Raw genomic sequence first — 13,773 nt, 5'->3', positions numbered from 1 at the left:
AGTTGCATCCTTTGAAAATATTTTCTCCTATTCAGTAGGCTGTCTTTTAGTTTTGTTGATGGCTGTGCATAATACGCTTTTCAGTTTGATTAGGTCCCATTTGTTTAGTTTTGCTTGGATTGATATTTCTTTTGCCTTGGGAGATTGATCTAAGAAAATATTACTATGATTTATGTCGTAGAAAGTTTCACCTATGTTTTTTTTTCTAGGAGTTGAACGGTGTCTTGTCTTACATTTAAGTTCTTAAACCATTTTGAGTTTATTTTTGTGTATGGTGTGAAGGAACGTCCTAATTTCACTCTTTTTACCTGAGGCATCCAGTTTTCCCAGCACCACTTATGGAAGAGACTGTCTTATCCGTTGTATAGTTTTGCCTCCTTTGTCATGGATTAATTGACAATAGGTGTGTGGGTTTATTTTGGGGCTCTCCATTCCATCCTTTGATCCATATGTCTGTTTTTGTGCCAATACCATGGTGTTTTGATTACGGTGGCCGACAAAAGAATTTGATTTGTCAAAAAAAAAAAAAAAAGATTTGTACATGACAATTACCTAAGGCTCTATTAGCCTTGCTTTCTTTTTTAGTGTTAATTGTAGATTATTTCTTGTTTAATACTTTTATTTCTTTCTTTATTTGGCTGCATTGTGTCTTTGTTGTGACATGTGGGATCTTAGTTCCCTGACCAGGGATTGAACCCAGGTCCCCTGTATTGAGAGTGGAGAGTCGTAGCCATTGGACCATCAGAGAAGTCCCACTTTTACTTTCTTTTTAAAAAATATTTATTTATTTATTTTTGACTGTACTGAGTCTTCGTTGCTACGTGCGAGCTTTCTCTAGTTGTGGCGAGCGGGGGCTACTCTCTAGTTGTCATTTGTGGGCTTCTCATTGAGCTGGCTTCTCTTGTTGCAGAGCACGGGCTCTAGGACACACAGGCTTCAGTAGTTGTGGCTGTCAGGCTCTGGAGCACAGGCTCGGTAGTTGTGGCTCATGAGCTTAGTTGTTCTGAGCCATGTGGGATCTTCCCAGAGCAGGGATCGATCCAGTGTCTCTTTCATTGCAAGGAGAATTCTTTTTTTTCTTTTTTCTTTTTAATAATTTGATTAGCACTGTGCTGGGTCTTTCTTGCTGTGCAGGCTTTTCTCTATTTGTGGTGAATAGAGGCTACTCACTAGTGCTGCATGGGCTTCTCGTTGCAGTGGCTTCTCGTGTTGTGGAGCACGGGCTCTAGGGTGCTTGACTTCAATAGTTGCAGCTCATGGGCTCAGTAGCTTTGGTTCCCAGCCTTTAGAGCACAGGCTCAATCGTTGTGGCACACAGACTTAGCTGCTCCGTGGCATGTGGGATCTTCCTGGACCAGGGATCGAACCCGTGTCTCCTGCATTGGCAGGTGGATTTTTTACCACAGAGCCACCTGGGAAGCCCTGAAAGGCAGGTTCTTAACCCCTGAACCACCAGGGAAGCCTCCTTGTTTTCTTTTTTATGTCAAACTCATTGAATTTACTCTATTTTTATTGCCAGCTTGTTTTTCCTGCTCTCATTTTTCTCTCCAATCCCTTGAATTTGACTCCTACCTTACAAAACACTTTTTTAGTTCAGTGGGGACTTAGCGAACAGCACATCCAGGTCGCAGTCTCCTTTATTTCTGTGTATGTCTCTCCACAGTTGGCTACTTTCTGTTTCCTGAACTTCTCTCCTCTCTTGGTTTCCGTGAGCTGCTCTCTTTGGCGTTTTAGCGTCTCTCTCCAGCTGCTCCTTGTCTGTCTTGTTTGCTGACTTTTCTTCTCCCCACTCTTCAAAGTTCAGTTGTCGCCCAAAGCCCAGTCCTTAGCACTCTTGAATTCTCACTTTTCCCTTTATGATCTCCTCTACTCTTGTGGATTCCACCATCATCCCTTCACCCTCATGATTTGTTCATCCATATCTATGCCTTTATCTCTGCTGTCTATCCTGAATGCCAGGATTGTTTCCAACAGGTCATTGAGTTGCACATGAATCTCAGACTCAAGGTGTGTAACCCTCACTGTTAGTTTACCACCACAGGCAGTGTTCCCTAAATTGCATAATGACATCACCATCCTCCAGTCATCTTGCTCAAAATTTCAGAGCCTTTCAACACTCTTCCCCCTCAGTTCAATTAGTCAGTTCAGTCGCTCAGTCGTGTCCGACTCTTTGCGACCCCATGAACCGCAGCGTGCCAGGCCTCCCTGTCCATCACCAACTCCCGGAGTCCACCCAAACCCATGTCCATCGAGTCGATGATGCCATCCAGCCATCTCATCGTCTGTCATCCCCTTCTCCTCCTGCCCTCAATCTCTCCCAGCATCAGGGTGTTTTCCAATGAGTAAGCTCTTCACATCAGGTGGCCAAAGTATTGGAGTTTCAGCTTCAACATCAGCCCTTCCAATGAACACCCAGGACTGATCTCCTTTAGGATGGACTGGTTGGATCTCCATGCAGTCCAAGGGACTCTCAAGAGTCTTCTCCAACACCACAGTTCAAAAGCATCAATTCTTCGGCGCTCAGCTTTCTCTATAGCCCAACTATCACATCCATACACGACCACTGGAAAAACCATAGCCTTGACTAGACGGACCTTTGTTGGCAAAGTAATGCCTCTGCTTTTTAATATGCTATCTAGGTTGGTCATAACTTTCCTTCCAAGGAGTAAGAGTGTTTTAATTTCATGGCTGCAGTCACCATCTGCAGTGATTGATTTTGGAGCCCAGAAAAATAAAGTCAGCCACTGTTTCCACTGTTTCCCCATCTATCTGCCATGAAGTGATGGGACCGGATGCCATGATCTTAGTTTTCTGAATGTTGAGCTTTAGGCCAACTTTTTCACTCTCCTCTTTCACTTTCATCAGAAGGCTCTTTAGTTCTTCCTCACTTTCTGCCATAAGGGTGGTGTCATCTGCATGTCTGAGGTTATTGATATTTCTCCCGGCAATGTTGATTCCAGCTTGTGCTTCATCCAGCCCAGCGTTTCTCGTGATGTACTCTGCATATCTCCAAATCCCTGAGTTCTCTGATTCTTCCATTTTCCCATTCCCATCACCAGGCCCTCATTTGGCTTACTTTAACAACAGACTCATACTTAACTCAGACTTATACTTCTCAGTCTCTCCTTTCCTACTGCCAGCAGCCAGTGTTACTTTCCCAAAATATGAATGGGCTTATATAACTTATTTGCTGGAAATAGCTCCTCGTTCCCCCTTGTTGTTGTTCAGTTGCTCAGTCATGTCTGACTCTTTGCGTCCCCATGGACTATAGCCTGCCAGGCTCCACTGTTCACGGGATTCCCCAGGCAAGAAGACTGGAGTGGGTTGCCATTTCCTTCTCTATGGGATTTTCCTGACCCCAGGGATCAGACCCACGGCTCCTGCTTGGCAGGTGGATTCTATACCACCGAGCCACCTGAGAAGCCCTGTTCCCTCTTACATATAGAATACAAACAGTTTTGCGCAGTTTTTGCCACATCTTGATTTTTTCCCTTTCAACATTATGTCCTGTGATACCCCAGATTCCCTTCCAACATGCACTGTCTATAGATCTCTGACATTCCTCCGTCTCCTGGACATACCTGCATGCTCCTAGCCTAGGCCCTTGGCTCAAATCTTTTCCGTTTGAACTCTGTACTCTGTTGGATCCCTAACCATCCCCTCTTTCCAAGCTCAGTTCTCACACCCAGCTAACGACTTAGGTCAGAGTCTCTCAATTAGAAGTAGTTTTCATCAATGACACAAAAGTAACAATATAAATAATAGCAATAGCGATACAAATAATACCAGTAGCTCACATGGATTAAGCCCTTACCTACTGTGTAGGCACTGTTCTACGTGTTTTCAGCATATAAATTCTTCTGTTCTTGCCAATAACTCCTCACCTGACATCTTCAGTGTCAGTGTGGATGAGGATACAGACTGACCACACTCTTGTTCCCTTTACTCCAGCACCAGCTGATGCTGGTTGAATGCTCACCACGGGTCTTATCTTTGTTACTTTATTTAAACCTCACAACACCTTAAGGCAGGTACCAGCATGAGATCTTTTCTAGAGACGTGACAGTTGAGGCACAGATAGAGGGGCCCAGGGTCAGAGTGAGGAGGTGGTGGTCTGCAACATGCCTCCATAATCTGTGGCTTCTTTCTCTGGTGTTGGCTGATCTGCCTCTTGAGACTCTGAGAACCCACAGCACAATGGCTGGGTCGAGTAATGTGACATTCCCCACACCGCCCTGCACACAGGGCCTGTAATACCACAGCCAGCATAGTCTTAGTGACGCTTACAGGTGCAAAACGCATAGGAGGGTTGTCATTTTCACCGGAAACCATCCCGTCCTCATTTGGAATCATCAGAGGATAACCATCTCCCCTCTCACAGACCCTCATGAATAAATGAATAAAGAGAAAGTGACTGAAGTGGTGAATATAAAGAAGTGTCATGTGGTCATCTGTAAAGTTTAATCGGAAATCTTTAATGCCAAAGTGTTACTGCCCACAATGTAAGGAACTATTGCCCCCAAATACAAGCTTCCAAAGAGCACATGAGTGATGGGTGCACAAATGTCAGCTCCTCTCCCCGACTCCTGTGCTGAAGTGTCAGTAAGAATGAGAGAGTTGAGGGACTTCCTTGGCAGTCCAGTTTTTAAGACTCTGTGCTTCCACTGCAGGGAACACTGGTTCAATCCCTGATGGGGGAAACCAAAAATCCCACATGCCATGGGGCATGGGAAAAAAAAAGAGTTTTAAGGAATTTATCAACAGAATTAATTAATGACAAAATGATTAATGTCCTCCAGGATAAAGGTACCTAAGAAGGCTGTCTGGTCAAATCCCTGTGCCCCTCAAAGGCAGGCTGGCTGATACAGCAGCCCGGGCTCTGCCTACCTGCTCCTCCTTCTCTATTCCAACCCACTGGTAGAAGAGGGGCCACATGTGAAAGCACAGTGAGTGGAACCACTTCACCATCAGGGCAGCACAGAGCTTGTCGGTTAGTGACACTGAGCCATTCCACTCTGGTTTGATTTCTTTTAAAAGGGGGATGATGATAATGATGAGAGAGCAGGTAGAAACAGGATAAATCAAGTACAATGTCAAGCACAGGACTCATGGTTAGTGGCTATTCTTAATATTCAGGATATTCACATGCCCCAAGACACCTGTAAATACCTCTTGAACAACCATAAAACCCTCAGTCTGGCCTGGCTTTTATTTGGCACTTCTCATTGGGGAAATGGAATTCTGGAAGTCAGAGGAGAGACAGAGGGGGAGGGGAGGGGTCGGCGTGCAGGGGAAGGAGATGTGGTGCAGGAGAGAAGGGCAGCTGTGGGGAAGATGGAAACTCTTCCTGATCTACGATACAGGGACAAGTAAAGGGCAAACATTTCCCATTGTAGGGTGCCTGCAGCCAGTGGTGGGGCACTAATTCCAGCCCTGGATACAGAGCTCCACAGTTACCTGCAAAGTCAAAGGAATGGCCCCTGGCACTGTAAGCATTCTGGAGAGCACTAAGCACTGGCCACGGTCTACACATGCTCTCTGACATGGATAAGCACAAATCTGGAGTACTTGTTGCTTTCACAAGGGGCAGGTTGGGTTTCTTGCAGTGCGCTTCCTGCCGCACTGTATGCCCTGCAAATACAGCCCCGGGAGCCAGAGCATGCAGTCCCCTAGCCAGTCATTTCATCTGAATCACTAGCCCCATTCGTGGACTTTAGGGGTGAATGAAACAGAACCAGAGCCCCATCCATTAGTTACCGACCTGCGACTAGGACAGGTGGACAGCGTGGTTTGAAGAGAAGCTCAGAGCCCAAAGGACAAGGGGGACCGCCAGACTGTGGTTGCTGGGGCTTTCTCCAGCCCCATCTCTGCATCTCTTGCTCCTGGCAAACTGTGGGCTATTAGCCAGCGCCCCTGGAGAGATGTTCTAACATTTCTCCAGGCTCTGGCTCCAGGGGCCAGTGAGGTCTCATTTCCCTGCCCCTCCCCACCCCAAGTTGGCAAGCCTCCACTTTATGGCCGCACCCTGGCCTCAAGTGCCCCCAGAGGATCCTACCTACCACGGGCAAGGGGCAGGGTGGGAGGGAGAGGGGGCCAGAGAGGGAGAGCGGGGCGAGGGAGGGAGGGCACATAACCAGGAGCAGGTACACATTGGACAGGCGACACACAGGCCTGGGACCGGGCAGGACCTGGGACCAGGGACCAGGGACCGGGACCAGGCAGCCAAAGGAGGACCTTCCCCGGCCATTAGCCCCAGGTTATCCCGGACGAGGGCATCCTTGCAGATCCCTGCACAGAGTCTTGTTTCATCCACAGCGCTCAAGACTGGAGCCTCAGTTGAGGGTGGTCGGGGCAGGATGGGGGTGGGGGGCGCACCCTGGATGATGCTATCACAGCCTGGAAGATGGGGAAGAACCGCATGATCAGTGCCCAGGGCTGGGTCAGGTGCTTTGGCGAAGCCCAGGAAACGCTTTTCCCTGGGAGAGGTGAGGGCACCCGATGCAGCTGCTGCACAGTCACGGCCCTCCGTCTCCATACAGCCTCTCTAGTCCTTTCTCCCTTTCCAGATATGAAGCATCCTGTGCTTTCAGCACATGGTAGTGGGAGGAGAAGATGACAAAGTCGGTCCAAACTGGGGCTGCAGGAGGGAGAGCAGGCAGCCAGGAGCCCAGGAGGAAGCAGCGGCGGCGGCAGCAGCTGGAGCTGACCACCCTGGTCCTGGAGGTGAGGGGGCGGGGAAACGTGGGAACCAGCAGAGGCGCCTCCACCGCATCATATTCACCCCCTTGAGCCCATGGATGGAGAGCCTTTTCCAGGGCACCAGATACCTCGCCTGGTTCCCAAGTACACGGCTAACCCTGGAGCTGCCTAGTTCTCCAGGGGCCTCGGTTGTCTCTGGGTTCCTCTGGTTCTCTTCTGCAGTCCCTCTTCAGAGACAAAATCCACCTGGATGGCCCAAGGCTAACAGGGACACCTCCCTCAGGACTCTGGGGTGCAGGCGGTACCTACTTGGCATCCTGCAGTATTTAAATCCATCAAGTAGGGAAACTTTGGCCATGGACCTGTTTTGTTAATAATGTTTTGTTGGAACCCTGCATGAGGTACAGTGGAGCAAGTGCAGGGTCACAATTTCCTATGTTTAAATTTTAGTAATATTAACACCATGACCTATTTTTGCACTAATTTTGATATTTGTTAGATCCTGCATTAAAATATTTTTTCTTGATTACTGATTTTTTTTCTTTTTGATGCCACAATAACATTTTGCACAGAAGGGAAAACCACCCCTCAAACCGAGCCTGGAGCTGAGTACTAAAGAAACACGTACTGGGTTAGGGGGCATGAAGGGGATGGGGATTTTAAAAACAAGCATGAAATAGCACCCATATATTTAACTTCATCCACATCTCCGAATACTGAACATTTGTGATTTCATTTTCTCAGGAAGGAGCTTGCAAGGCACATGGATGAGACTGCCGTCAGGTGGCACGTGAGTAAACCTGAAAAAATCTTGGCAGATCATCCATCCTAAAACCTGCTTCCGGGCTTGGATACTTTTGTCCTGGACATTTGTCATGTTGATTTGTTCTTATGGCCTTTTCCATGATTGGAAAATAAGTTTTGAACTTTAGGGGCTCTGTAAGTGAAAGTGAAAGTCACTCAGTTGTGTCCAACTCTTTGAGAACCCATGGACTGTACAGTCCATCGAATTCTCCAGACCAGAACACTGGACTGGGTAGCCATTTCCTTCTCCAGGGGATCTTCCCAAGCCAGGGATCGAACCCAGGTTTCCCACATTGAAGGTGGATTCTTTACCAGCTGAGCCACCAGGGAAGCCCTTAGGGGTTCTGAGGGGTAGTAAATGGGATCAGTAAATTCCAGCTTGCAGAAATAGCCCATTACCAGTGAGAATATAGTTCCCAAAGGAAAAAAGTAAAGCCACTTTTCCTACACCTGTGGTACCTACCTATCTACCATCTATCTATCTATCTGAATATATATAGATACAGTCTCTTCCAGTAAAGTTCAGGTCCTCCTAACACAAATATCCTTTAGGGAGGATGTTAGCCCTCCTAAAAACAACACTTCTATTTTCTGTGTAGTTCATGCTGGGACTCAATATGACCTGCAAGTATTTAATGCACTGAGGAGCTGGGTTATAAGAGGGTTCAATTGTGCTATTTCAAATATTCAAAACCAAGCATAATCTCTGAGGCAAAATGAGTGATTTTGTAAATATTTCAGCACTGGTGCAAGGAAGGAATTGGTCAAGAGAACACACTATAAGAGCAACTAGCATCAGTTTAATTGCACTGAGATGGATTGCGTCGAGAGATTAAAGTCCACATCCTCCTGCTGTTGTTTGTCAGCATTTAGTAATGCAAGGTAGAGGGTGGCAGCCCTAAATTTATCAATAAAAACAAAACCAAAAATGAACAATTATGGACAAAATTCCACTGACCCAAAAAGGGTGAAAAATGAGAATTTTAATGTATAGTCCACATATGCCTTGCAGATATCACACAGATCCAATGTTATGGAACTATCAAATGCAGAAATGTATATTCTCTTGAGGAATTACTAATCAAAGGGTTTTTTTACCCCCTTTTGTGGTACAGTTATGAACAGTCGGGTTTTGTGGAATTTGTTTACTGATGGTGGGGTAGCTGTCAATTCAGAGTAGATTTGGACCTGTGTTAATCTGAAGTACTTTTTCATTTCCTCAAGTAGTGATGACTTATTTCTAGGTCATGGGATCAAGAGGTGAATACTTGAGACCATAGAAAACCTTAAGCTGTATCAAAGAAGCACTGGTAGGAGGAAAAATCAGGAAAGTTTTATTGTTAGCTTTGCTGCAGAGCCCCTGTGTGAGGGTGGTGACGGACCTGAGCTGAAGACCTGGTGGGGGCTGGGGTGACGGGGTCTGGAAAGCAGGGCTGGGAACCTCAGGCCGGGGACTGGGCTCACAGTCAGGTCTGTCCAGGGCTTGCGAGGCCCAGGCCTCTGCTCTGTCACACAGGCAAAGCAAGCTCACAGGGAAAGAAAACCTGACATTTTTGAGACTTGCTTCTCCTGGCTTTACGTAATGGTCTCTTAGTGGAATTCCGAAGGGAGAAAGAGCAACAAAAAACAGGAGAAAAGAGAAAATGTTCTCATCTATTTCCACACTACAGCATGAATACCCAAGAACCTCCTTTTCTCTCTTTTTTTAAATGAGGTATAATTGACATACATTAGTTTCAGGTGTGTAACGTAATATTTGTTATTTGTGTACATTACAAAATGATTACCACAATAAGTACACTTAACGTCCCTCACCATATAGTTACAGATGATTTTTTCTAGTGATGAGAAGAAATTCGTTTTTGTTACTGTTGGTTGGGTTTTTTGTTTGTTTGTTTTGCCCCATACCGCGTGCTTTTCAGGATCTCAGTTCCCTGACCAGGGATTGAACTTGAGTCATGGCAGTGAAAGCTCAGAATCCTAGTCACTAGGCCACCAGGGAACTCCCAAGAAGAAACTCTTAGTGTGTGTTTTTCCCTTTCTCTTTTGCAAATATAATAGACTTGGCTTCTGTAACCACTGTTGGGAATAGAGACCTAATGCTGGCCCACATAGCCCACTGTGGGCCCTGGTTGTTTAGGGAGGTACATTTTGCTAGGTACCAAAGGTCCATTTGAATCCTCCCAAAATGAGCTCTGTTGGGCTTTCCTGTTGGCTCAGATGATAAAGAATCTGCCCGCCATGCAGGAGACCAGGGTTCGATCCCTGAGTCGGGAAGATCCCCTGGAGGAGGAAATGGCAACTCACTCCACTATTCTTCCCTAAAAAGTTCAGTGGAAGGAGGAGGACCCTGGTGGGCTACAGTCTGCAGCATCCTAAAGAGTCCCACACGACTGAAAGACTAACACTTTTACTTTCAAAGTGAGCTCTGTTACACTGGTCTTCTTTATATACTCACGTAGAGGAAGGATCCTAAATCCTAAAATTAGAGAGCAAAAATAAGGAGTCAGGCAAGGAGAGGAGGCCTACACTGTCACACAGTTTGTAGTCTGGGAACTTCCAAAATGATTAAGTGCAATGTAAATACCATTTACTAAGATGTTGAGCGGACGGTGTGGTTTAATTGTCACAGTTGTGTTAATAGTTGCCAGGCATCCCAGGAAAAGGCTTTTATGTGACCCCACCTACACAGTTTAGAAAGAAAAAAATTTAAATCGGATATAATTGACATACATTATTTTCTTGGGTCCCAGAATCACTGCAGATGGTGACTGCAACCATGAAATGAAAAGATGCTTGCTCCTTGGAAGAAAAGCTATGGCCAACCTAGACAGCATATTAGAAAGCAGAGACATTACTTTGCCGACAAAGGTCCGTTTAGACAAAGCTGTGGTTTTTCCAGTGCTCATGTATGGACGTGAGACATGGACTATAAAGAAAGCAGAGCACCAAAAAACTGATGCTTTTGAACTGTGGTGTTGGAGAAGACTCTTGAGAGGTCTTGGACTGCAAGGAGATCAAATCAGTCAATCCTAAAGGAAATCAATCCTGAATATTCATTGGAAGGACTAATGCTGAAGCTGAAACTCCAATACTTTGGCCACCTAATACAAAGAACTGACTCATTGGAAAAGAATCAGCTGACAGTGTCCGGAGCCTAGAAAAGCTGGAGGGTGGGGGCAGGTTGACGTATGCAAAATTGACGGTGGTCTGCCTCTTTCGCTCCAGATTATTGGCTGGGCAGAAACTGAGTTTGAATGGAGTTGAACCTAGTTAGGTGAACTTTCCTTAGTGTTCAAGACTAAAGTATTAAGGCAGTGTCCAGAGCTTCAGCAACTCTCATGTCCCAGTAAGACAAGTCACAAGCTCCCTGAGCCTCCTTGCCAGACCACCTTTCTAACTCTCAAGAGGTTAGACAGAAAAAAGACCCGTCAGTCATTGTTCTGTCTAAAAAGCCAACATGTTCCTTCCTATTAATTATTTCAGACTGAAGATGGGCTTTTAATATAGGTGCTGTTTCCCTCATTATGACTTTGAAAGGGGTTGAATTTTATCATGCTCAGCTCCCCCCAAAGCCCAGGGTAACACTGTCCATAGCCAGGAGGGAGAGAACAGCTGGACTGCTGTTAGAGCACTAACATTACTTTATCCTGTTACCAGGCAAAGTATTGACAGCAAGGACACGGTGCAGTTCGCCAGTGGGCTTACATGTAGGACCTGGAAAATAATCCAAGAATACTCAAAGTGAGAGGACATGCGGAGCAAAGCAGTATAAGCCTAGACCAGAGCTTGGCATCTACAGTCTACCATCACTAAGGATGGGCCAGAGGGAGGGATGCAGCATTAACCTTCCTATGGTATTTTAGCAGTAATGAAATAGTTTCTTCCATTTCATTAGTAACATGAAGATTTGCATGTTGTGTTTATTCTCTTAAGACCTTAACTGCTCAAGGCTTACGAATGGGAGGGCCAAGTGTGGGCAATATCAGAGGGCTGTAATTCTCAGACATATGTGCCGGAGTCCCGCTGCAGCTGGTCCAGGGGTCCCCAAGTGATGAACGGTGTTGGCGAAAGGAAAAGAAAGGAGACAGAGAGTTTTTGATGGCCCAGATACCATTGGTCCAAGGACAAAATCTTTATTGCTTTTAGTTTCTACTTACATAGCACATGTTCTTCTACGTAATGATTCTTCCAATATTTTTCGATTCAGATCAACATCCCCTGATTCTAAGGTGTGTTAAAAGTTTTTTCCTAGTCTATTGTCACATTTTGGCTACATGTTTACCCCAAAACCTATTTTTATTCTACTAAAACATAGTCTATGAATCGTATCATGCCATCTACTTATTCTATGCAGCCTGCTACTACAGCAAATACAGCGTCTTGCTTCAGTGAATAAGTACTATAGCGGTGTCTAAGGGCAAAAGTTTCTCATAGTACAGCCATTGTCAGCGGTGGTTTGTTTACCATCTACCCACATAATACAAGACTATTTCTGGCAGGGACAAGTCTTTTGCAGTTTACCTAGAAACCAGTTACAATACGATTCATATATTTCTTATCCGTTTACGCTTAGATTCTGAGGGGCACAAATATCTCTAGCGTCCCAATCTTTATGAGAAAAGGTAATTGGCTTAGTTTCTGTAATTTTCCCTGATACATGACCCAAGTTTTCCAGTCATCAGTAACAATCTCCTCATGAGGCCAGGTCACAATAGGTTTAGGGCTTGTTTTTCAAGTAATCATGGCCTTATTCCCTGGCTGGGTATTAGGGACCCACCAGTCAAGGGTCTCAGTAGGTTTAATCATTTTTTGAATGTTTCTCTGGGGCAAGGGATCGTTTTTCTTTTTCCTGGACTCTCATGACCTCATCATGGAAGCCCCTACAACTCCAGCCATCAAAGAATGAAACAGAGTTAGCCACAACAAAAGCATAGACACAGGAAGGAGTGAAGGTTCCGATCCTGGAGAGAAACTGCTTTGCAGTTTCTTCTTGATTGGTGCTGTGACTTTGTCATCCGGCAGTAGTTCCAGAACGACTCCCAACACATATGTCCCCTGTGGCCATGGGTCATCCTCTCGTCATAATCCTGGATGGACCCCATAGGGCCGTATTTTCTTTGGGCCCAACTGGAGTTGGGTGCCTCTGCTGCCACTGTGGCCCCAAACACCCAGGCCCCCCCCCATGCCATCCTTGCCTATCTGCCCTTGCCTCCTCCACCTGTGCCTTCCTTTGTCTTAGCTTGGTTTGGCCTGGCAAGGGCCCCTGTCATTAGCATTCATTTTGTAGCCTCTGTCTTGGAAGAGCAGATTTCTATGACAGTTTTTCTAAGGTGTTTTTCTGCCAGATTCAAATTTTTCATACCACCTCATCAAGAACACTTCACCAAATGCCTGATAGATGAACTGAATAAATGAAAACACTACACTGTATTTTTATGGTGCGTTTGGTGGGTATTTTCAGAAAAGATGTGAATTCTCTTGTACACTTGTTTTTGTATGCCGAATGGGGTTACTACTGTATGGGTAAGAATTGCTGAGGGCTTCCCTGGTGGTCCAGTGGTTACGAATTGGCCTGCCAATGCAGGGGACACGGGTTCAGTCCCTCGTCTGGGAACATCCCACGTGCCACAGAGTAACAAGGCCCGTGCACTGTAACGACTGAGCCTGAGTGCTGCAACTGGAGAAAGTCCACGTGAAGCAATGAAGACCAAGCCCAGCCAATAGTAAATAAAACTGTTGTCCAAAAAAAAGAATTGGTAAGGAGTGTCAATCAGGCCCCTTTTCGTGAGGTGACATCCGTGAGAGTCACTATCACGAGGCCCTGTACTTCTCAGACACACACAGGTGTACGATGGGGTGGGGAAAGTCTTGAGCGAGAGAACGCTGTGCTGCAAAACAGGGCCGAGCTCCATTCATGATGAGTTCAGGCACGAGCTTGGACTCTAAAGGAATCTTCCTAAGAAACTACTGTTCATAGCACTCGATGGGAAGGCAGCATCCAAACATTCCCCTACTTTTGTTCTAGATGCTCCAAATTCTGTTCACTGCCCTTCCTTTTTTGTGGAGGCTAAACGGGAACAAACCATTCTGGCCCAAAGGAACTGCTGCTTCAAAGGAAACACAGGAGACCCCATCAAGCCCAGAAAGGCTCTTCTCCCTTTTCTCCCCTGCCCCCACCACAGGAGCCATATTATTGTGTTATCTCCAGCTCAGGAGTGACAATCATGCCTTCAAAGGTATTCTGTCTCATTCAGAATCACTGAGAGG

The 13,773-nt window shown here is 46.0% G+C and overlaps 1 protein-coding gene across 1 annotated transcript in view; it reads left to right on the top strand.

Annotated features, from left to right (window-relative positions):
- The window catches only part of LOC145536210 (uncharacterized), a 41,189-nt gene extending 27,933 nt beyond the window's left edge, over positions 1-13,256 (top strand). The window contains exons 3-5 of the mRNA XM_081565063.1: positions 6,567-6,723; positions 7,444-7,489; positions 10,257-13,256. Coding sequence (XP_081421189.1) covers positions 6,567-6,572 — 6 coding nt within the window. The 3' untranslated portion in view covers positions 6,573-6,723; positions 7,444-7,489; positions 10,257-13,256. The remainder of the gene's footprint in view (positions 1-6,566; positions 6,724-7,443; positions 7,490-10,256) is intronic.
- The last annotated feature ends 517 nt before the right edge of the window (positions 13,257-13,773 follow it).

Source organism: Giraffa tippelskirchi, chromosome X (assembly GCF_054371585.1).
Source record: "Giraffa tippelskirchi isolate mGirTip1 chromosome X, T2T-mGirTip1v1.2.pri, whole genome shotgun sequence".
NCBI classification, from domain to species: Eukaryota; Metazoa; Chordata; class Mammalia; order Artiodactyla; family Giraffidae; genus Giraffa; species Giraffa tippelskirchi.
This window is presented reverse-complemented; position numbering and strand designations above follow the sequence as displayed.